General features: G+C 41.4%; 1 protein-coding gene across 1 annotated transcript in view; it reads right to left on the bottom strand.

The window, feature by feature from the left end:
• LOC119545267 (zinc finger protein 37 homolog) overlaps nucleotides 1–17,697 on the bottom strand; it is a 59,169-nt gene extending 41,472 nt beyond the window's left edge. Inside the window, 7 exon segments of the mRNA XM_037850786.1 lie at nucleotides 1,987–3,305; nucleotides 3,308–3,475; nucleotides 3,478–3,600; nucleotides 11,043–11,174; nucleotides 11,486–11,557; nucleotides 13,262–13,306; nucleotides 17,532–17,697. Of these exon segments, the coding sequence (XP_037706714.1) occupies nucleotides 1,987–3,305; nucleotides 3,308–3,475; nucleotides 3,478–3,600; nucleotides 11,043–11,174; nucleotides 11,486–11,557; nucleotides 13,262–13,306; nucleotides 17,532–17,697 (2,025 nt within the window).
• Nucleotides 17,698–24,254: the final 6,557 nt, after the last annotated feature.

Here is a 24,254-nt window from a genome sequence, read left to right as displayed (position 1 = left end):
GTAATATCCAACTCTGGATAGTGATGACTCATTCTGTATAGTGCCAGACTTTCATTTGATAAGAAATTACAGTTGAAAATGGCTCTCACATTGCATTGTCTTTACCCAAGAGTAAATAATTTGTGGATGAGGGTATAATACTTATGTGTTGATGTCAACATATGCACACACACAAAAATTTCATTCTTAATATGTATACTTTGTAAGTCTCTGAAATGAGGAGGTCAGAAAGGGAGGAACACAAATGGGAAAACATTTCAAACATGACATTTAATCATATTTGTTAAGGGCCCAATATTATGCTGGACCCGTATCTTAGCAGGAAGGTGAACTGTTTATTTGACAGAATAGAATATGACAAGTCCTGCTTACTGTCACAAATGCTTGGTTGAGGAACAGACAAGATAATGTAGTCAATGTGCTGTGAAAAATGTAATAGGTGTCATATGTGCCAAATATTAACTTACAATACAAAGACATTTTTGTGCTGATGTCTGTTTTTAGTGGAACAACTTAAATTTTAAAGGTTTTGCTATATTTTTCATATGACTCAAGAGTAAAAAAATCTTGGTATGCAATGGCAAATAGATCTGAGCAAACTCAAACTGAGTCACAGTACTTTCTGGAGTGCATGCTTGAGAATGATTCTTATGCCAAGTCTGGGCATACTCAGAAAGAGTGCAGTGACTCAGTAACAGTGTCTGCTATATGCAAGAACAGGGCATGGTAGCATTTGTTGCAATACATTTGAAATCCCTGGTTTGGATGTTGTGTTTTAGTGCTTTGAATTCTAGATAAAATGGATTGATTGTTCAGAAAATTATTTTTGTTCACCTGAAATCACAATCATGCAAGTAGAAAAAACACAGTGCTGTTATAGTTGTAATTCATTACTTTAATACAAGAACTTGTGTTTGAAAAGTCTTTGTGAATTCAATACCAAGTTTAATGCCATGTGTCTCTGATGTTCATCATCATTGATCATTATGCATAGAAACTTTTTCACTTTGTCAAACAGCACTAATTTATTCAGTATTAAAATTGTTATTATTTTAATTAGTATTCATAATGCATATTAAAAGTATTTTAATTGTGAAAATAATACATGATAAAACAATTCAAACAGTATACAATAAAAAGATTTTCCTCCCAACTCTGGGTCCCAATGCTGTACTCCTGTGCCCAAAGGTGACACAATTAAGTTTCTTCTGCATTTTTTCAGCATCTACTCACATACATATACAGACTCACACACACTAAGAGAAAGTGAGGCAAGTACACAATCCTTTTGTACACAAATGGGAACATACTACATACATGGTTCTGCAACTGTCTTTAATGTATCTTGAATATTATTCCCTTGAGTACTACTAAGGTTACCAGTATACTTTCTTTCTTTTTCTTTCTTTCATTTTCTCTCAATTTTGTATTAAAATAAAATTTTTATAACATTTGGTACTGATGTAGAAGTGAAAAAAATTTTAAAAGAGCTGGTGCTAGTATCAAAGAGGAAGTGCAGTAAAAATGACCACACTGATTTATACATGACAAAAAAACAGATTTACAAATTCAATTCTAATATGTGATACTTAAATACATAACACCTAAGCAACTCAGGAATTGTCAGGGTGTGTAATTTGTTCATCTATTGCTCTGATTATTCAATTTATGCACACTTTAAAAGCCCACAATTTAAAAGCTTTATATTTCAAAATGAACATGTAGACTGTTTAAAACTGAGTATTTTTAAAACAATATTTTCTGTAAGAAGTTTGGTATCAAGTTTAAACTTTTAGTTCCATTCATGGGTTTTATGCAAAAAGTCATCTTTGCATTCTGTCATGTGTAATGAGGTGTGACTAAAAGGCTTCCTAACATTTGTTAAATTCAGAATATCTCTAAGGTTAAACAAAACCTTCAGTTAGGTTAAAGAGATTTCCCACATTAATTTAATTAATCAGATTTCTCTTCTGAATGGTTTTTCACATGTTTGGTAAGGGATGCATTTTGTTTGAAGGCTTTCCCACATTCATTACATTCATAGGGTTTCTCTCTAGTATGGGACCTCTGATGTATAACAAGTTGTGACTTTGCATGGAAGGCTTTTCCACATTCATTACATTGATAGGGTTTCTCTCTGGTATGGGACCTCTGATGTATAACAAGTTGTGACTTTGCATGGAAGGCTTTTCCACATTCATTACATTCATAGGGTTTCTCTCTAGTATGGGACCTCTGATGTATAACAAGTTGTGACTTTGCATGGAAGGCTTTTCCACATTCATTACATTCATAGGGTTTCTCCCCAGTATGAGTTCTCTGATGTACAATGAGGTGTGACTTTTGGCTAAAGGCTTTCTGACATTCATTACATTCACAGGGTTTCTCTCCAGTATGAACTCTCTGGTGTTGAGTAAGACCTTCAATTTGTTTGAAGGCCTTCCCACATTGATTACATTCAAAGGGACTTTTACCTGTGTGGGTTCTCATGTGATAAGTAAGAGATGAACTATGTCCAAAGGCTTTTCCACATTCTTTACATTCATAGGGCTTTTCTTTAGTATGAGTTCTTTGATGTATAATAAGGTGTGACTTCTTGCTGAAAGCTTTTTCACATTCACTACATTCAAAGGGTTTTTCACCTGTATGAATTCTCATATGTTTAGTAAGGGATGAGCTATACGTAAAGGCTTTTCCACATTCATTACATTCATATGGTATTTCACCTGTATGACTTCTCACATGTTCAGTAAGAGATGAATTATACCTAAAGGATTTTCCACATTCCTTACATTCATAGGGCTTCTCGCCTGTATGAGATCTCATGTGTTGAATGAGGTTTGAGCTATGTCTGAAGGTTTTCCCACATTCTGTACATTCATGGGGCTTTTCCCCAGTATGAATTCTTAGATGGTCAGTGAGAGCATGTTTATGACTATGGGCTTTGCCACACTGAATACATTCGTATGGTTTCTCTCCTGTGTGAACTCTCTGATGTACGAGATACGACTTTTGGCTAAAGGCTATCCCACACTCATTACATTCATAAGGTTTTTCCCCAGTATGAATTCTCTGATGGTCAGTGAGTCCTTGTTTATGGCTGAGAACTTTCCCACATTCATTACATTCATAGGGTTTCACTCTAGCTTTAGTTTTGTCACAGTTAGTAGGAGATGAGCTATAGTTGGATGATTTTTCTTCTTTCTCTGCAGTTTGAATTTTCTCCTGCTTATTATGGGATGAGCTCCTACTGGATAACTTCTCATGTTTCTTTCCAGTTTGAGTCTTGTCTTTCTTTTTATCAAATTATGGCTGAATGTTTTCCTTTGTTCTTTGGCTGAATCAGGTTTCTTTTTTGCATACATTCTTATAAGACTAGGTGAGTCTAAATTCTTTTTCAAACTTTTTCCATGTGAATCAAATTTAAGAAGCCTTTTTTTGAAAGGAATATGTTTTGTATTTGTATTATTTTTTCCCCCACTGAACTATACTCATGGCCTTTCTTCTTAGTCAGAGTTTTCTTCTTGAATGCAACTTCTCTAAAGAGTTCATTTTGAGATTCCTGGTGCTTCTCTTCCAGGGATTCATTTTGCTAGACTTCTAAAATGGAAATCAATGAGATGTTTGTGTGAATGTTTCCATTCTTATATTACGGAATCAAACATAAATAAATGCCTGGTTTTAGGGTTGTATCTTTATTCAACTCTAGTCTCCCAAAGTGAAAGAAATATCAAGGAGAAATGTCCCTATCCTCTTGGACATGATGGAAAAAATGCTGTAGTAAAAACTGGAGAAGAAAATTGACAATAATGATTAGAAAGAGCTTTGACTGTTTATAAATATGACCTTGAAACCTAGTATACAAGAATAAATAAACAGAAGTAGCAGTGAACAGAGAATGGATGCAGATTACAGAGTTTGTGATTGTACTAGAGCTCTCTGAGCCCATGCTGCCCAGCTCTGAAAACTGCCAGCCCACCCATAGTATTTGGCTCCTGCAGCCTGTACTATACCACCCCAGATCTCCATGGTCAAAACTGGTTGGAAATCTGGCTCAAGTCATCATGTCCAGTAAGGTTCTCTCCTTAAAAATTTAGACTCTAGTTAGTTGCTACTGGGGGGCTTAAATTTAAAAATGACATATGACAGATACTAGTAGAACTGTATTTTCCACAGGTAAACAGAAAACTCATCAGTAGAAAGAATGAAGCATATACACAGAGAGAAGCAGAGGTGTAAGACCATGTGTTCTCAAAGAGACCATTCCCATAATCTTATTTCCTAATGGCTTCCCTGTTCTTGGATCTAGTCTCTGGTAAAGTTTAGCTGAACTATCTGATGTTAGGTTACAAGGGATGTATCTATTGTGCTTATAATAAAATCTGCTATTCTTATTGTGTATCAAGTAAATATTTGTTATTGCAACCTGTGCCAGTTCAATGTATTATGTCCCCCAAAATGACATTATCTTTGATGCCATCTTGTGTGGGCAGACATATTAGTGTTGATTAGATTTTGGAATCCTTCAGGTATTTCCATGGAGATATGATTCAATCAACTATGGACAAGACCTTTGGTTGGATAATTTCCATGAAGGTGTTGCCCCACCCATTCAGGACGGGTCTGAATTAGTTCACTGGAGTACTATATAAGCACAGACAGAAGGAGTGAGCTTGCTACAGCCAAGAGGGACACTTGGAAGAATGCACAGAAGCTGAGAGAGTAGCTGCAGATGAGAGACAGTTTGAAGATGTCCATTGAAAGCAAACTTTTGCTCCAGAGAAGCTTTTGAAGATGGTTGTTGAAAGAAGACTCTTGGTCTGGAGAAGCTAAGAGAGGACAAACACCTCAAGAGCAACTAAGAGTGACATTTTTGAGGAACTGCAACCTAGGGAGGAATGCCCTGGGAGAAAGCAATTTTGAAACCAGAACTTGGAGCAGATGCCAGCCACATGCTTTCCCAGATAACAGAGGTTTTCCAGACACCATTGGCCATTCTCCAGTGAAGATACCCTTTGTTGATGGACACTTTATGGCCTTAAGACTGTAACTGTGTAACCAAATAAATCCCCTTTATAAAAGCCAATCCATTTCTGGTGTTTTGCATTCCAGCAGCGTTAGGAAACTAGAACACAACTCAAAGAGTAATAACAACCCAAAGAGCCAGAAATGACAAAAGAAGGTGAGTCCACTAAGGAGTACTGAATATCTTAAAGGTGTCTGGGGGAATAAGCAGGCAATGGTATTCCATTGCTACCATCCATGACCAATATAACAAAGACACTCCTGTGCTGAAAAAAAACAAAACAAAACAAAAAAACAAAAACAAAAACAAAATACCCAAACTGCATTTACTCTGAGTTCCCTGATGCTTTTACCAAATGATAAAATTCATAATAATCAGCTTGGCAAATAAATTTAAACCATCTGGATTTATAAAATATACATAAACTTGTTCCTGTCAGAACAAGCCATTAAGTGCCAATTATAAATTTTAAGTGTATCCTGACTCAAACTGGCTGCTTACATTCTTTTCCCCACACATTATACAATTACGCATTTTGAGATGTCTCAACCTTTACTTTCCGTCTTTGAGACCATCAGCACATTGACAGGTGTATGCAGCGATGTTTGTACTATATGACTCAACTTCTGCCTGAAAACAATTAATTGGGACAAATCATTGGCCCGAGTCAGTTCAATAATATGCATGCCCCTCAGAATTTGGAACTGAAACTCAAAGACCTCTTCTAGCTAGCTACCAGATACTACATGTGTAAAAACCTGTAAACTTGAGATCTGGAGCTGCCATTTTGGGGTGATCTTTTTAGCTATGTATAGGGAAAAGCAGAAAAAACTTCAGACTGGGAATTAAACAGATTTAAGAGAGAAGAAGATATGAGTCCCCTGACCTAAGAGAGAAACACATTGGAAGTGAATAGCTGCCTTGGTGGTAAAGGAACATTACATGGGCAAAGTGAAAACTGGACTCAAACATAAAAGAGGTATGCTACCTGAATAGACAAACAGGACACATTACTTTAATGGAGAATATTTAAGGGATTAGTTCACATGAAGTAGAAGATCAATTTTAGGGAGTATAGATATAACACAGTGCCCAGAGAAGCTGCTTTGTCATTTTTCTCCTGGGAGAAAGAGTGTAACAGGAATTTTTATGTAGAATGACAAAGGATGTGTCTTCCATGGATCAAGGATGCTGAGAAGAATGGAGGCAAATTTCCTTGTGAAATGAAAGGGATCAAAATGTAACCCTTTCCCCTTGAGATTTAACATTATGAGGACCTCAAGGGATGGTTGGACTGGTCAAATGATGTTTGACAGTAGGAAAAGATACAGAGTGCAAGAGGAATTTGCCATCAGGGAAAGGAAGAGAATCTCAATTAGTGAATTGGTATTAATACTAGGGTAGATAGATGATCATGAAAGGAGAACTGGATCTTCCAGAGAATGTGATTAAGGCAGGATGCCTTTCTTTTCTTGAATCTGAGAAAGTTACTAAATATATGAATGTTACACTAAAATGACTGTAACTACAAACTGAAGTATGGAGGCCACTAGATTCAGCAAATCATTAGAAGGGATAAAATAGTCCTTTCTTGAAGAAACTCCAAGAACTATATTAAGAACCTGAGCCAAGAAAAGAATCATTGTAGCCATGACAAAGATGTATCAAACTACTGAGGAATATTTTTTAGTAATAACACTGTTCTGGTTTGTTAAAGCTGTTGTTATGCAAAATAGCAAAAAAGAATTGACTTTTATAAAGGGGATTTATTAGGTTACAAAGTCACAGCTCTAAGGCCATAAAAGTATCCAAATAAGGCATCAACAAGAGGATACCTTCACTGAAGAAAGGCCAATGGCGTTTGGAACACCTCTGTCAGCTGGGAAGGCATGTGGCTGGTATCTGCTGCTCCTTTGCTCCCAGGTTCTGGTTTCAAATCAGTTTCTCCAAAATGTCCCTGGTCTTCTGTGTCTCTGAGCTTCTCTCTCTCTGCTCCTATACATCCTTGCTTGTTCTCCCAGGGTGTTTCTCTCTAAGCATCTGGGGATCCTCTCTTAGCTTCTCTGGGGCAAACTCTGAGCTTCATATCTAACATAGCATCTCCACTTGTTTTACTGTCTGCATCTCCAAGCATCCGGGTTTGTGTTGGCTGTTAGCTTCTCCCAGGAGCAAACTCTGGATGGAATATCTTAGCTTCTCTCCAAAATGTCTCTCAGCTTCTCTGAGCTCCTCCTCTCCACGAGCTCTTAAAAGTATCCAGTAAACTAATCAATACCTACCCTGAATGGGTAGGGTCATATCTCCATGGAAATAATCTAATTAAAGGTCTCACCCACAGCTGGGTGGGCCATATGTCCATGGAAACAACCTAATCAAAGGATCCCACCCATAATAAGTTTGCTCCCACAAGACTGCATTAAAGAACATAGTCCTTCCTGGGGTACACAACAGTTTCAACCTGGCACATTCCACCTCCTGGACCCCCAAAAGACATGCTCTTTCCAAATGCAAAATACATTCATTCCATCACAGTATCACAAAAGGTTCAATCATTTCAGTAACAATAGATAAATACAAAGTTTTATCAAAATCTGTTACAGGTGTGGTCTATCCTAATGGAAAATTCCCCTCTGGCTGTGAAACTTAGAACAAGTTTTTTGCTTCCAACATACAAAGGAGGGACAGTCATAGGATAAACATTCCCATTGCCACAGGGAGAAACAGAAAGGAAAATAGGTGTCACTGGACCAAAACAGTTCCTAAAACCTGCAGGGCAAACTCCATTAGATTTCAAATCCTGAGAGTCATTTATAGAAAGAGGTTTTATCCTCGGGGCTTCAGAGAGTGGAAGACCTACGCTTTCCAAAGGCTTTCACAAAGGCCTTGCTCTCTCCAAACACTGGGGTGATTGCTCCAACATATCCACGCATTGTTCTCAGCCCCCCTCCTAAAGCATTGCAGCAGCACCTGCACTCCACACCGTCTCCAGGGACGAGGGTCTTCTCTCTATGAATAGTGAAGTGGTTGCCAGATTCTCCCCATTCCCTGCAGAATGTGCTCCACCCTCTCTGAGGCCAGGAGCACCAACACTGTTTCTGAACAATGCAGTGGCCAAGCTCCTCCTCATTTCCCAGGCATCTGAGAACCCTTAGGCAGCAGCACTCTTAAACTTTGGGCACTCTTATACTCACCCTATCTACTTGCTTGGGAGGATCTGCTCTCCTGGCCCAAGGTTTCTAGACTACAGACTTTAGCTTCCATGGTTCTGCCCTTAAGTTATCCTTCCCTCAATCTGTATCTTCTCCAAACTAGTTCATACTGGCAGTGGTTCCGTTTATATAGACCTTGCAAAAAATTTGTTGGCTTGGCATGAAGCATACAAGGGTTAAAACCATCAGACAGTAGGACTTTCCACAAATCCTTCCTGGATAACTCCATATCCAATCCTGGCTTGTACTGAAATGGCTGGCTGTTTCCAGTTTTCGTTAAATCCTCACGTGTGCCACTAGCCTCTTGGGTCTCATTTTCTAAAGGTTTGGAATTTTCCAAACTATCAGCTTCTGGTTTCCTTGTACCCAGGAGTTCAGTTCTCAGCTTATCTCTTTCCTCTAGCATTTTACTATAAGCTGCAAGAAGAAGCCAGGCTGAATTCTCCACATTTATTTTGGAGATCCCTTCAGCTAAGCATTGCTTTCAAATTCTCCCTTCCATCTGACATGAGGAATCAATTTTGCCAAATTCTCTGCCACTTTAAAACAAGGATAACATTTCTTCTAGTTTGCAATAATGCATGCATCATTTCTCAGTCTTCATCAGATGTACCTTTAGAGTCCATATTTATACCAACAGTCTCTTCAAAGAAATCTAGGCTTTTTCTATCAAGAAAAGAATTCTTCCAGAATCTCCCCCTTATCCATTTAAAAAGCCATTCCAACATGTTTGGTATTTGCAAACTCAGCAGCAACCCAGTTCTCGGGTATCAAAATCTGTTCTGGTTTGCTAAAGCTACCCTTATGCAAAATACCAGAAATGGATTTGTCTTTATAAAGGGGATTTATTAGGTTACAAACTTATAGTTCTAAGGCCATAAAAGTTTCCAAAATAAGGCATCAACAAAATGATACCTTCATTGAAGAAAGGCCAATGGTATCCAGAACATCTCTGTCACCTGGGAAGCATGTGGCTGGAATCTGCTGGTCCTTTGCACCTGGGTTCTGGTTTCAAATCGCTTTCTCCAAAATGGCCCTGGGCTTCTGTGTCTCTTAGATTTTCTCTCTCAGATTCTATGCATCCTTGCTTGTTCTCCCAGGGCATTTCTCTCTAAGCATCTGGGGGTTGCTTTTAGCTTCTCTCAGGCAAACTCTGGGCTTCATCTATTATCTTAGCATCTCCAAATGTCTTTCTACCTGCATCTCCAAGTATCCAGGTCTGTGTTGGCTCTTAGCTTCTCCAGGGGCAAACCTCTGGATGGAGTATCTTAGCTTCTCTCCAAAATGTCTCTTTCAGCTTCTCTGAGCTCCTTCTCTCCGTGAGCTCTTGAAGGACTCCAGTAAACCACTCAAAACCCACCCTGAATGGGTGAGTCACATCTCCCTGAAAATAATCTGATCAAAGTCTCACCCACAATTGAGTGGTCTTAGGAAATTCCTGGGATCTTGGACAATTCAGGGTCAGAGGAAACTTAAAGAGGTATTGTGGACATTCTGGTAATTTGGGGTCTGTAGAATCCAAGCAATAACTGACTATTTTAAAGTCTTGTCATAACATCTAAGATGAATTGGGAAACAGAATGGACTTAAGAAATCCCCCTCCAAATTGCAGCAATTTAGATATGTTTTGGGTGAACTCAATGAAAATTGAGAAGGGGAAAGAAAACAAATAGGAACTGAGTAGAGGATAGTAAGTGAAGCCAAAGACCAATGATGAAGTGACTCCCTTTTGGACAGGCTTTAGGTTTATAACTGGATAAAAATAGGGAGGCTGAGAAGAAGCTCTCATTTAGAAAGAAAGGTAAAGCTTTCAATTTACGGCACTCTGACAAGTAGAAATGTGATATCATGGGGTGGACTGGGGTGGTGGAAAGGAGAGAATAGCAGAATATCAGGAAAAGGGAGGGTGACCAAAAAAGTATACTTTTGCTAAGATAAGCAGGGATGGGATTTAGAGAACCATTAAAAGAAGTTACTGCTCCTTCTGAAAGCTGAGCAATGGAGAGCATGGAAGAGGAAAATTGTCTATATGGAGGAATCATTGAGTTTCTGAGGGTCTTGTACTATGATTTAGAGCCCCGGTCTTCACTTTCTTTCTTACCATACCCTGAGTGGTGTGACAGACTGAATTGTTTTTCCCTGTGGAGGGATTACACATTTCAGCCCATTGCTTGGTCATTTGAATTTCAGTGACCCACTCTGTGGAAGGATTATATATTCCTGCCCTGATGAATTTAGGAGTGCCCAATGACCTCTTCTGACCAATAAAATATGAGCAAATAAAGATATGTACCACTTCCAATCAGTGATTTTAAAAGTCACATGTCATTCCACTCACCTTTTTTTCCCTCTGCCATGAGATGATCATGTGCCAGACAGAAACTGTCCCTAAGCCTAGTCCCCAGATGAAGATACTATGGCACAGGGCTGCAGCTTGAGCAAGAAACAAATCTTTCTCCACATAAGCCATTAAGATATTGCTGTCATTTCTTAATGGAGCATAACTTAGCCTAAGCTGACCGATACAAGTGGTATAACCAGACTCCCATTAAGTACCAGCGGCTCACTACTATCATGAACCTCCCAAGGGCACCTCTCATGTGGCGAGTTTCATACAAGGAACAGATATCAGCAACTCTGAAGTTAGAGAACCTTTGCAGTTTGAACCCTTCTTTCCCCAGGGGATTCTGATATTTTTCCACTGCTACCAGTTGGCAGAAAGAAGGGTCTTGATCTCTAAGAAGATTTTAAACATGAATTATTCTTTGAAGAATTCCAAAGTTACCACCAAGAAACTGGGAACTTACTTCCATTGGCTTCAATTTCCTTGGGTTTTGCTATTTCACCCAGATGAGCTTGACTGAGCCTTTTCCCATTCCCCAGACATGGCTCTTCTTCTTCCAACTTTGAGATCATTTCTGATTTGGGAGCTTGGTACCCTGCGCATAGGAAAAGGCAGAAATTGAGTGCTAGGGAAACAACCATCGCAGAAATCAAGCTCTGACATTTGAGCTTCAAGACCTTTAAAGGATAAAACAGATTTGGCTTCTAAAGTTTCACAATGAGGATGCCCGTGTACCTCAATTGAGCAGACCTTCCATTTTGGTGGTGGGGTCGCAAATATCCTGTATAGCCCCCAAAAGTGATTAAAACTCTTTGACTCCCCTCAAAATCAAGGCAAAGCTATCAAGAACTTCATAGAGAAGATATCACAGTGGCCACACTGGAATTCCAGAGGAATTGTCCTTACCCATTGAGGATAGGTGGGTGCAGTTCTCCAGCATCACATCCTTGTACGGGTTCCTCTGAGCAGGATCTATTCCTTCTGAGCAAAAGCCACAGTCACATCTTTGAATGTCATTGATCCCTGTGATAGCACATTTCTATTTGGTCTAATGTTATCCACATTGAGTGAGTGATTTGGAGGAGACAGAAATTTGTTCTTCCCTTGAACATGCAACATGGACCAAGATGTTATATAAGGTACTTATTCTCTACCCAATTTTGCTCTTTTTGAGGAAAAAATCATATTTAAAAATGTCCCATTCTGAATTTTTATGCATGAGGATAAAGAAAAATATTCTAATGTTAGGAAAAAAGATGATGTATCATTAAAAGGAAACAGAATGAATCTGTGTCTCATCCTTTGTAACAGTGGATGCTGAAGGCTTTGGAGCAGTGTTTATGGTTCTGAGGTAGAAGAATTGAGACCCATGACTTTTCTAACCAGTCAAAAAGAATTCATGTTTGAGAGCAAAAGAAAGACATTTGAGGCATGCAAGGATACAGGAAATATACTATCTGCATACTTCAGAAAGAGAGAGGAGAGAGAAGTGGAGGAGGGAAGGAGGTGGAGCTAGATGAGGGAAGAATAAAAGGAGAGATTTTTAAAAAGAAAGAAAATTGTATCAGAGTAACATTTCCAAGTTTGGGAAGGTTTAAAAATATAGTAGAGAGATCAATGAGTAATAAAACCAGTAAATGTCTAGTTATATCTAAGCAACTTGACAAGGTGCTTGAGCAACTGTTAGAAATGTATCCTTGAAAGCAAGATGTACAATGTAAGAATTAGCAGAAATCAAGTGTCGGGGACAGGAGAGAAATTAAAGCATGTTGAAAATTCTCTTCTTATCAGGTAGGTGAGAGGAAGACGAGACAGCTATTGAAGAATTTTGATATTCAACAGTATGTGTTCAAATATATTTGTATAATATTTCAAGATAACCCCTTACCCCAGAGACCACCTGCATATGTGTCACAAATTCACACCACAGGCCTCCAGTCCCTGACTTCCGGTAACCCCCCATCACTGACTTTCACTGGCCTCCCCATCACTGAGCCATTACAGCCGTCTCTAATCATGAGCCCCATAATTCTAAAATGACTGTTCCCCACAAACCTTCCAGTCATTAACAGAACATGTGCTCCCTAGACACTTGCCTCCACGGACACGTCAATCACATCTTTCCGCAGGTTCCTCAACCATTGATACTCACAAAACATATTGATCTCTATCTCCCATGTGATTCAGAATCCCTCTCCTATCAACCACCAATTACTGACACCAACAGGACTAAAAGGAGAGGCCTTTACAGAAGGCCAGCAGACTCCACTGCACCCTCACCCTTGTCACCTGTTCCCTGCACCTGCTGGCTTTAACTGAAATCTGTCTCCTGAGAACCATGCTTCCTTGCATTGCTCCCAAGTAGAGGTGTTTGTCTTCCCCCACCCCAGGACTTATGTACCTCAAGGCCTGAAGAGGAGTTCAATGACTATTTTCTACCATTTCTCCATCCTCCTTCAAAATCCCCGGCTTGTTTAGAGTGTCACCAGATTTTAAACATTAACTCTCTCGGTTGCTATAATCTACCAACTTCTTGGTCACAGCATCAGGGATCTATAAAACCACTTCCAGGTCCAATGATTCACTAGGAGGACCCACAGGATTCACTATATGGTGATACTTATGCTTGTGATTTATTATAGAATAAGGATACAAAGTGAAATCAGCAAAGGAGAAAGGTACCTGGGGCAGTCTGGAAGAAACCAGGCACAAGCTTCCAAAAGTCCTCTCCCAATGGAGTCACATAGGATACACTCAGTTAATTCTTAAACCAGTGGGTTGTGACAACACGTGTGCAGCTCCTTAGAGATTCAGAGCCCAGGTTTTTACTGGGTGCTGGTCATATAAGCACAATCAGCCAAGCATGTACAAAAATTCCAGACGTCCAGAAGGAAAATAGGTGTTCAACGTAAACCACATTGTTTGTTTAGTGAGCCACTCTTTATCAGTTCTGAGAATGGAGAAAATCATCTAGAAATCAAAATTCCCAGACATCAGCCAAGTGACACCCTTGTGAGCAAGCCTTTCTAAGGACAGCCATCTCAGGCCTACTATGTTAACTCTTTCCTGCAGTGACTCTGCCTCATTCACCTGTTTTCTCGCCACCACAGCTCTTGCCATCATTCCGTGCTACCCCTACATCCATGTAGAAGAGCCATTCAATACTCTGTCCTCTCTCTTTTGCAACTGTAACAAATTTTTCTTCCATCCAAACTCAGCCATCCACTTATCACCCATCCAAGCGGTGTCATCCTTGTCATCATTATCACCTCTAAAATTTCTATTTAAAACATTCTACCATCTGACCATCTTTCAATATCCACCAGGTCACTTTCTCTAGTACTTCCACTCCAGTAATTCTCCAAGTTCACTGAGCCCTCCAAATTCATGATCTAGTAATCCTAACTTTTTTCACAATCCTCCATCCCCACTAGCTTTACTTTCCTTCTATCTTGTTTAGATTCATTGTTCTAGCACCATACACACATCCTTGTAAACAGCTTTAACTTCCTTGTTCCTCTCTCCTCCATGGCACTCACCTAGAGTTAGACTCTCCTCTGCATCTATGTAGCTGAGCATTGCAGGATAAAAATCAAGCAATTTTGCATAACGGTCCACTTCAAATTTATAATATGCATCTTAAAAGGGCACTCAACATTGCCAGCAATCCTACTACTTATCCCTAGTAAATTCACTTTTCTTCTTTCCATGATGATTATTTCAACCTTTCTTCTCTTTCCTGAAATCCTCAACATCTACTCCTACCCAAATCATGGTTGGTAAATTTGCCTTATACTTGAAAGAGAAAAACACATGAAAACAGGCAAGAATTACCTTGTCTTGTCACCACCAATTCCATAAACCTCTTTCCAAAAACATTTAACCGGCCTTCCTTTCTGTTTAAATTAAGTAAGTGTTCCTTCTCTCAGCTAAAGTCAGTGCTTTTGGATTGTTCCCCAACTGCTTCTCAACTGATACTGGATCATTCCCACTGACATACAAAATTGCCTTAATATCGTCTGAAGAAAACCCTCCTCTTGATCTCATGTCCCACTCAATGTCCATTTCTCGGCCACCTTTACCAGAAAAACTCCTCATAAGCACTGATATACTAGTTGTCTCCACTTCCTTACCCTCCCCATTCTTTCAAAGCACTCCAACAAAGTTTTACCCCATCACAGCACTGAAAAAGTCATTGTTATCCACATCAGTCCAAATAACCATTGATCTACATCTTGCTGTAATCAAATTCTCCGTAGGCATTCTTCTGGAATTTACAAGAGCATATGACACAATTGATTACTTCTATTATCTTGAAAAGCGTTCTGTATATTGTTGTGACATCGCACTTCCACAGTTTTCCTCCTATCTCAGTGGCCACCTGATAGTCTCCTGGTTCTTCATCTTCTCCCAGATCTCTAAATGTCAGAGTGCCTCACAGCTCTGTCCTTGGCTCTCTTCTCTTCCCCATTTGTCATCTCTCTCTAGGTGATCTCTTTCAATCTTACAGCTTCAAATGCCAACTTGAAGCTGATGCCTTTCAAATATGGATTTCCCAGCCCAGACCTCTCCCAACTTTCAGAGTCATATATCACACAGCTACTCAACATCTCTACTTGGATGAGCCTGGACCCAGCATTGTGGGATTGAGAATGCCTTCTTGACCAAAAGGGGGGAAAGAAATTAAACAAAATAAAGTTTCAGTGGCTGAAAGACTTCAGATGGAGCGAGAGGTCATTCTGGAGGTTATTCTTATGCATTATTTAGATATCCCTTTTCAGTATTTAGTGTATTAGAATAGCTAGAAGGAAATACCTGAAAGTGTTGAACTGTAATCCAGTATCCTTGATTCTTAAAGACGATCATATAACTATATAGCTTATATGGTGTGACTGTGTGATTGTGAAAACCTTTATCCAGTGTATGGACAGATTAATAGAACAAAGGGGGACAAAAAGGAAATGAATGATAGGGGGATAAAACAAGTATTAGATGTTTTAGGTATTCTTTTTCACTTTTATTTTTTGGAGTAATGAAAATGTTCACAAAATTGGTTCTGGTGATGAATCCACAACTATCTGATGATACTGTGAACAACTGATTGTACACTTTGGATGATTGTATGGTATGTGACTATATCTCAATAAAATTGCATTAAAAAAAAAAAGAATAGCAGAGGGAAATACCTGAAATTACTCAACTGTAATCCAGCTGTCTTGATCTTTTCTCTACTGAGAATAACTGTCCTGTAAATCTAAAATTATTTCAAAATAAGTTTTTTTTTTTTAAATAGTAAATATCTAAATAAAATTCAGAATAATATTTTTATGATTTTGAGTTAGGGAAGGCCCTTCTACACAAGACATTAGCCCCAGAAGCAATAAGGGAAAAGACTGACAGATTTTACTACATAGCACTCTGTATGAGAACTTACACCATGAATTAAGTAAAAAAAAACAAAAGACAAAATGGGACATATGCAAAACATATAAAAATAGATTAATACTCCTTCCCCATAATGTTGACACCCTTTTTGAAGAAGAAAAAGTGAGGGTGGTCACTGCCTAGACACCCCTGAAGATCGAGGAAGTGATTAAATGAGAGGAAGGGTTAGCAACAGCCAAGATAGGATTTAACAAAGGATTAAGAATACTGAATCTTTATATAAATATTTCTTTTTAGATGCTAGGGTATTAGAATAGCTAGACGGAAATAACTAAAATGGTGGAACTGTAACCCATAATAGTCTTTGAAATTTGCTCTATAGCTACTCATTTTTGTACTTTGAAAGTTATTACGTTTCTGTTTATATCTTACATTTCACAATAAGGAAATAACTGAAACCGTGGAACTGTAACCCAGACATTCTTTGAAATTACCTATATAACTACTTGTTAAATAATACTTTGAAAGTTATCACTGTTATGTATATATGTTAAATTTCACAATAAAAATGTATTTAAAAAAAGAATAGACAGAGAAAAATACCTGAAATTACTGTAACTCTCTTGATCTTTTATAATGATTGTATAACCATATAGCTTTTATTTTGTGATTGTAAAAACCTTGTGACTGACCCTTACTTATACCCCCTTATCCTGTTTTTCAACTTTAGAGCCTTATGGTAACTAAAAACTGGCCCTAATGTTTATTGACGAAAGGCCTTGAGTCAGCCCACCCAGGACTAACCTACCCCAATTCCAAATCATCTCTATCCTCGTCATCCCAAGCTATTTTGCTCATTATTCTAAAACCTGAACATCTTTTGATATTATAAAACTATCAGAATTACCCGTTTGGGAAGACAGATTTTTAGGCGGAGGGGCCATCTGCTCTCCAGCTTCTCCAGGAGCAGTGAACTCTTTCTCTCTTTGAAACCCTAGTGTGTCAGGAATTGGTCATTTGAGCGCATCGGGGAGAGGACCCACCGCTTTTGATTGGTATCAATAGTATACTTAGTGACTCTCAAAGACACTGCTAACCAGACTTCCACAAACATCACCATCACTGACCCCCAGGCCTCCGTCTCTGATCCCCACAGATACTTCCAATCACCAAACCCACAGCTCCCAACACTGCCCATCCTTGACAATCCAGACTCCAACCATTGCAGGCACCCATAATCGCTGACTCCCAGGCATCCCAAATCATCCACCACCACACACTTCCCCAATCTCTGACAAACCACAAAGCCCCCATTCTACCAAATCCTGACCTCTCAGTGACTGTCACAACCTCCCATCGCTTTCTCTACAGATCTCTCTAAATACTGATTTCCTAAATCTGTAGCGCTCACTGACCACCCAGATTCCCCCATCCTTACTCTACATTACCCTTCAAACATGAAGCCTCTAAAGACACATCAGCATCGACCCCAAGGATTCCTAAATCACAGATCTCGCAGACCACAGCAACCCTCCAATCCCCGACCCCCTATTAGACTAGCTCTGACCGCCAAACCGTCCCCGCCCCGGGGTCGCCCTCACCGCGGCGCCACCCCCAGGCTTGAGCTCAGCCATCTCCGTAGGACACGCGGCCTCTTTGCGGGTTCCCGGGATCCTACTCTGGTGCCTATTCTCTGGCGCTGTCAGGATCGTGTTGCAACTAGAGACCAACATGGCGGCCGCCAGCACCAATGGCCTCTGCCTAGCCGGCCGCTGCAATGGCGGCGCCCTTGAAAAAACTCCGACGGGCGTGGCCATTTTGACAATGGTTCTGCCGTACAGTGGAGATGACAGGTTCTCTAGGACGATCTGGAGAGCTGGCGGGGGTGGTGTCCCAGCGCGACCGGGTGGAGCGGAGCGGAGTGTTGGAATTACTTAGAGGGTCCTGGAGTGGTGACATGGGACTGAAAGGAACCGGGGATCGGTTATTCACTGCAACAAGACTCTGTGTCTGAAGCCGCGTCCCCGGCAGCTCAAAGGTTTTACCACATGAAGGATGGTCACAGAATTTGGAGTTTCTTCTCCCAATAGCTCAGGGTCGCCAGCTGCCGGCAGAATAGGAATCGTAATGCTTAAAGCGGGCTTCAGAGGGCTCGGACAATAAGAGAAATTGGAGGGAGAAAGGAGGAAAGCCTGATCAGGCATATACCTATGTTGGAAAGGGAGAGGACGTTAAACTTTGAAATAGATGATACATCCATAGATGATACGTTTCATTTTTGGTAACAGAACACTCTCAGTGAGAGTCCAGGTTGATATTTTGGCAACTGGAGCAGAAATAATTTCTCAAGGCGCTATTTCATGTACTGTTGTTATTCATTTACCAGTTACTTGTTGAGATTTTATTATGTGCAGACTAAATGCTGTGCTGTGGCAGGTCCTGGGGAGAGTGGAGACTCAGACACAGCCTTGCCCTGGTGAAATTTGCAGTGGGGCAGAGGTGATGAAGTTATCTCAAATAAGTGGCTCCCAAATATGTGGCACCTTCCACCTAGCCTAACGACTCACTAATGATCTCAGCCAGCCTTGGTTGCATCCTGTCCCTGCCCTCCCAGTCTTGTGTCTGAATACAATTCTAAGTGCTTCTTCACTGAGCTCAAGAAAGACTCAGACTGCCTGACATCAGGACAGTTTCTGTTTAGCCTTATCTTAATAATGATTTTTTTTCCTAACATCTTCTTTGTGCAACAAATATGCTTCCCATTTATTCTTAAACAATCCCGACAACACTTTTCCCTAGTCTTCTAGCATTCAGCTTGGCAAAGTGCATTTGTTATAAATACTCTCAGAGGCAGAATTCTATTAAGGCGCCAGTATTTCCATCCCCTGCTGTTTCATCCTTTTATGGTCCCCTACCTATGAGTGAGGGAGGAATCTGTGGTTGGGTGGGACATCACTAGCCTGAGTAGGTGACTAGTCAACTGTGTTAGTATTCATCAAATTGGAAGTTGTCTGGGGTGGGCTTGACCTAATCAGGAGAGCCTGTAAAGGGGACTGGATCCTTCCTGAAGTCAGAGATTTGAAAAATTAGAGGTCATATAGAAAGGACCATGTATCAAGGACCTGAGGGTGGCCTCTAGGAGATGAGAGCAGTTTTTGGTCAACAATTAGCAAGGCAAGGAGGATCTCAGTCATATTATCACACAGAAATGACCCTGACAATAGCCTGAGAGAGGGAGCTTGGAAGTAGGTGTTTCCCTAGTAAAGCCTCCAGATCAGCTCACTGATCCAGACAGCCAGCATGTTGATTTTGGCTTTGTGAGACCCTGAGCAGAGAACTGGCCACCCTCTGCTGGACTCTGACCCACGGAAACTGAGGCAATTAATTGTGTGTTGATTTAAAGTTGGTGGTAATTTGTTAGATAGTGATCAAAAACAAATGCAAGTATTAGGGACTTGGACATTAATTGCTGGATTGAGCTTCCTCTTCAGCTACTCAGGACACTGTTCCCACCCTGTGTCCCTGACAGAGCATCTTTGATCTTCACCTGTCTGGGTGTGAGCAATTGCTTCCCATCTTCCACAGGTAAACTTCTGGCTCTGATTGTTCCTGGAATCACAGTCCTAATAGAGTCCAGTATCTCAAGTAAAAAAAAAGATACCTGTCTATCTCCTCACAGCTAGATCTGAGAGAGAAGAGGCAGGCCAGTTTTTTTCCAATCTCTTCTTTAACAAAACCAACATATCCTCACAAATCCAAACATATTCCAACGTATTTCTAAACAAAATGGTGTTCTATATCTTAATAGTTTTCTAAGCTACTTTGATTCTAGGAAGTGACCGGTTTCCTTGGATAGTTTGGGGGGGGGGCGGGCAATGGAGGTGGGGGGGGGATTGGGAAGTTGTGGAAAGATCTGAGTGCATATCCCCTCCCCTGAAGAGGAGGAAGGGAAATGAGAAGGATGGATGTAAGTGAAGGAGAAAAAAGACTTTGGTGAGAATAGGACAGAGCATGGTGTTGAGGAAATGCTATTATTAAAGAGGACCAACCACTCCTCCACAAGACAGTCAGTTAATTTCCTATTTCAGGAGAAATAGAAAAAGAAGAAATCTTGTAATTGAAACAATTTTGTAAAGACCACAAAGTGTGTGGTTTGTGTATTTGCCCGTGAGTTTTTTTTATGTATTTAGATTAAGACAACTTTTTCAAAAGATCAGTAAAAAATTGTCATATAAAGAAATCTGTGGCAAATTGTCCCTGCTTTTATAAACTCTACTACCTCCTCTATTGTAAGCTAACTTTAGCATCTATACAATTCTAGATACCTAATTTTCTAACTCTATCACCTAACTTATCCTATGCCTAAAGACTTTGCAATGGAAATTTCTTACAGTAAACTCTAGTAAATGTCCTACAAACTGACTTTGTGTAAGGCTCTACCATATAAGTGAAAAAACTGAATGATCCCTCCATCAATGCTTTCTTTTTCATTCATTAATTTGTTAATCAACAACGAAGAAGCACATGTTTTGGACTTGAACAATTCCTGATTAAGCTCCATTTCCCTTATTCCCGTAACTATTAGCCACTTAGTTGACCTCTCAGATCAGTTCTTCCCATTGGTAACATTGGAAGATGTGTTTAACCAGGTTTAGAAAGTAGAGAAGAGAATATGTGTCTGTGCTAAGATTATGGTTGGACATGAGAAAAAAATGCAGTGTTATAGAAATCATTTAATTATCAAGTATCATCAAATAAAGACACAAGAAAGAGTGGTGTGCAGTGAAAGTAGAAAACTTTACTACTAAGCAGAGCTGATAGAAATTGTGAGATTGCAAAGCTCACTATCACTGTAAAAATGGTGTCCTTTAAATGATGAGGCATGTTCAGTGTCTGCGGGTGGTTTGGGATTATTGAGTGCAAAAGGGCATGAAGGAAATTCTCTATATGGCAACTGGGTGGGTGAATCCATGGGTGAGTACCCATTTATAAAATTGTAGTCATGCCAAAACTTAAACTGTGTGCAATGTTTATACATAAAGTAACCTCTCAAGTTCATAAAAAGACAAAGTAGAAGGTTAAAAATAGCAGAATTAAGTAAACAAATGAATCAAAAGATTTCACCATGTATCTGAATGTATGCCAGAAATTTATAAAATCATAGTAGTAAAGGATAAAGTTTAAGGAAATTTACTGTTGCTCATGAATCAAAGAAAATACAGCTTTAATTTCATCGCCAATTGTGCCAGTTTGAATGTATTATGTCCCCCCAAATGCCATTATCTTTGATGCAACCTTATGTGGGCAGAATTAGTGTTGATTAGATTGTAATTCTTTGAGTGTTTCCATGGAGATGTGACCCACTCAACTGTAGGTGATAAATCCGATTGGATAGTTTCCATGGAGGTGTGGCCCCACCCATTCAGCGTGGGCCTTGATTAGTTTCCTAGAGCACTATATAAGCTCAGACAGAAGGAGCGAGCTTGCTACAGCCAAGAGGGACTCTTTGAAGGATGCACAGGAGCTGAGAGACGAACTGCAGTTTACAGAGACATTTTGGAGATGGTCTTTGAAAGCAGACTTTTGCTCCGGAGAAGCTAAGAGAGGACAAACACCCCAAGAGCAACTGAGAGTGACATTTTGAAGAGGAGCTGCAGCCTAGAGAGGAATGTCCTGGGAGAAAGCCATTTTGAAACCAGAACTTTGGAGCAGACGACAGCCACGTACCTTCCCAGCTAACAGAGGTTTTCCAGACGCCATTGGCCATCCTCCAGTGAAGGCACCCGATTGCTGATGTGTTACCTTGGACACTTTACGGCCTTAAGACTGTAACTGTGTAACCAAATAAACCCCCTTTATAAAAGCCAATCCATCTCTGGTGTTTTGTGAAAAGGCAGAATCAGCAAACCAGAATACCAATGAACACAGTTTAGTCCCATCATTTCCAAGGCTTCATCCCAGGTAGTTCTCTAAACTGACACCTTGAGGAACCACAGTCTTAAGTAAACCCTCCAGGAAAAGGACGACTTTTCTGTGCAGTGCAAGAGGAGGCAAGAAAGATACCTATAAGGTTTGTTTTTAGATGAAACAGGAAAAAATCGGTAGGTGAAGAGAATCCAACCAATGAAAGTGCCGGCTAACTCGAGCCCCAGAGAATGGAGGGATCCGCCTGTGGATGTCCGTCCTTGGGCTTGTCTCCTGGACACACAGCCCCAATGTCCTGAGCTGAAATAGAAGGAGCGCACGTGTCCTCGGAGGTGCAATGTCACCGACTCCCGGATTTCTGGCCTGCAGGGGGAGGCCCGGGGCCTTGTCCGCAGTTGCTGCCCGCGGCCCTGACTGGGCTTGGGGAGCGCCCAGCGCGGTTTGTCTCCAGGTCAGACGGGCGAGCCCGGAGCAGGAGGCCTGGGAGGGGGCGCGGGGCACGCGTCAGGTCTGCGCAGCCAGCAGGGCACCCAGCACCGCCACAGCCCCAGGCACCCCCGACCCCACGGGCGACATGTGCCAGGAGAGCCAGGCGTGCTGCAAAAGCAGCGAGTTCCTTGGCACCCCTGCTGGGCACTTGCAGGGCCACGTCCATGCACCCAGGAGGATAAAAAGTCCAGAGATCAGGTGTGAAACCAGCTTGCAGGATTCTGGTGACAACTGTCTCCGGCGCTTGAGGGCTGTGGGCCTGGCCTTCTGGGCTCCTCGTTGGGCACCCTGTGAATGATCTTCAGCGACACTCTGGACTTGGTCCTCTGATCCTTGAGGCACTGGGTGGTGTCTTTAGAACCTGTTGCAGGAGAAGTAGCAACAGGTGTCTCTGGGACAACCCAAGACCCCACGGATTTCCTTTGCAACCTTGCCAACCCTCCCCTCCCCTCCTGCCTCGTCTCCCCCCACCCCCAACTCTTCATCATCCCCTGGCAGAGTTGCCTGGTCCCTAGCTTCAGTGAAAACCTGTGCCAAGCCCTGGATGTTTCCTCTGTGGCATCTCCCCAGGGCCAATGCCTGCATCCTGGCTCTGCCATCTGGCACCTGAGTGCTCAGTGAGCCACTCTCCTCCCGCACCCACATCCCCATTGCCCTCCTAGCACCCAGCCCAGAGACCTGCCTCCTCGGGAGTGGCATCCTGTTCTGGTGGGGTCAGTCTTGTCCTCTCCTCTCCCTTTGACTCGACATGGTCATCCTTTCTGCTTCCCTCCAAGGTCTCCATTTACTCTGTGGAGACTGCAAGGAGATTAATCGGGGTGTCTCTGCTGCTTGTCCCTGGCCTCCTTGGCCACCTTGCTCTGCCTGGAGGTGCTGCCTGAGGGTGGAGAGGAAGAGAGTGAATCAGTTTCCCTGACCCAACTCTAGTCTGGAAGTCTGGTGGAGAGTTGATCACACAGGCTCCAGATGGGAGGAGGCACACACCATGGCCCCACTGCCAGGAGCCTGATTTCCTCTAGCAACTCCCAGCCTCCAAACCCAGCTCCCCAGGTCCTGGCCATTTCAACTTCTCTCCTTAGGCCTGGGATTCCTGCCATGCTCCCACAGACACTTCTGCAAGTACACACCCTGGGGACAGCTCAACTGGCCCAGCCACTGACCCCATGCAGTCTGTCCTGAACCTGGGATTTTCCCCACCACCCTTGGTGGTGTGCCATTGCATCCTCTGGAACCTCCTGCTTTGCCCATCCTCACCCCAAACTCTGTGTTTCCCATGCTGACATGACCCTTCACAGTCATCATTTCTACCAAGAAGAATCAAGAACCCTAACTTGTCTTCACTAATGGCCCTCCTGTGTGCCAAGGATCCCTTCTTTTTCTGTCCTTAGTAGAGGGGATGCTCCACTCCCTCACCTTCAAAGGGCTGGTCTCCCTTGGAGCAAATGCCTCCATAAGCCCCATGGGAGGAAGCTTGCCTCTCTGAGTTCTCATGGCTGCATGCCTGCTGCTTGGAGCCTATTCTGTTTCATGCAAATCTCCCACCTGAGCCACATGTCCAGATACCTAAGGAGCAGACGCTCAGATGACCAGATAGAGAGATGTGTCTTTTATAAGTCCTCCAGAACCCCCTGCTGGGTTGTCCAGTTAACACTTACAGGACCACACCCAAGGATTGCTCACAAATGTAGAGTTCCAATGATACCACAGGCTCAATCTAATCCAAGTGGAAATCCATGGGTTTCTAGGGTTAGGAAGGGTAAATAGGCAGGGGGCCTTGTGAAGGAGTCTGACATGGGCTAGAATATCCCCCCGAACCTCTTCCAAATGCTTCAATGATATTAGTGATCTAATATCTCATTTTGCCAGAATATTTTTT

Source organism: Choloepus didactylus, chromosome 10, assembly GCF_015220235.1.
Source record: "Choloepus didactylus isolate mChoDid1 chromosome 10, mChoDid1.pri, whole genome shotgun sequence".
In the NCBI taxonomy this organism is placed as follows: Eukaryota; Metazoa; Chordata; class Mammalia; order Pilosa; family Megalonychidae; genus Choloepus; species Choloepus didactylus.
This window is presented reverse-complemented; position numbering and strand designations above follow the sequence as displayed.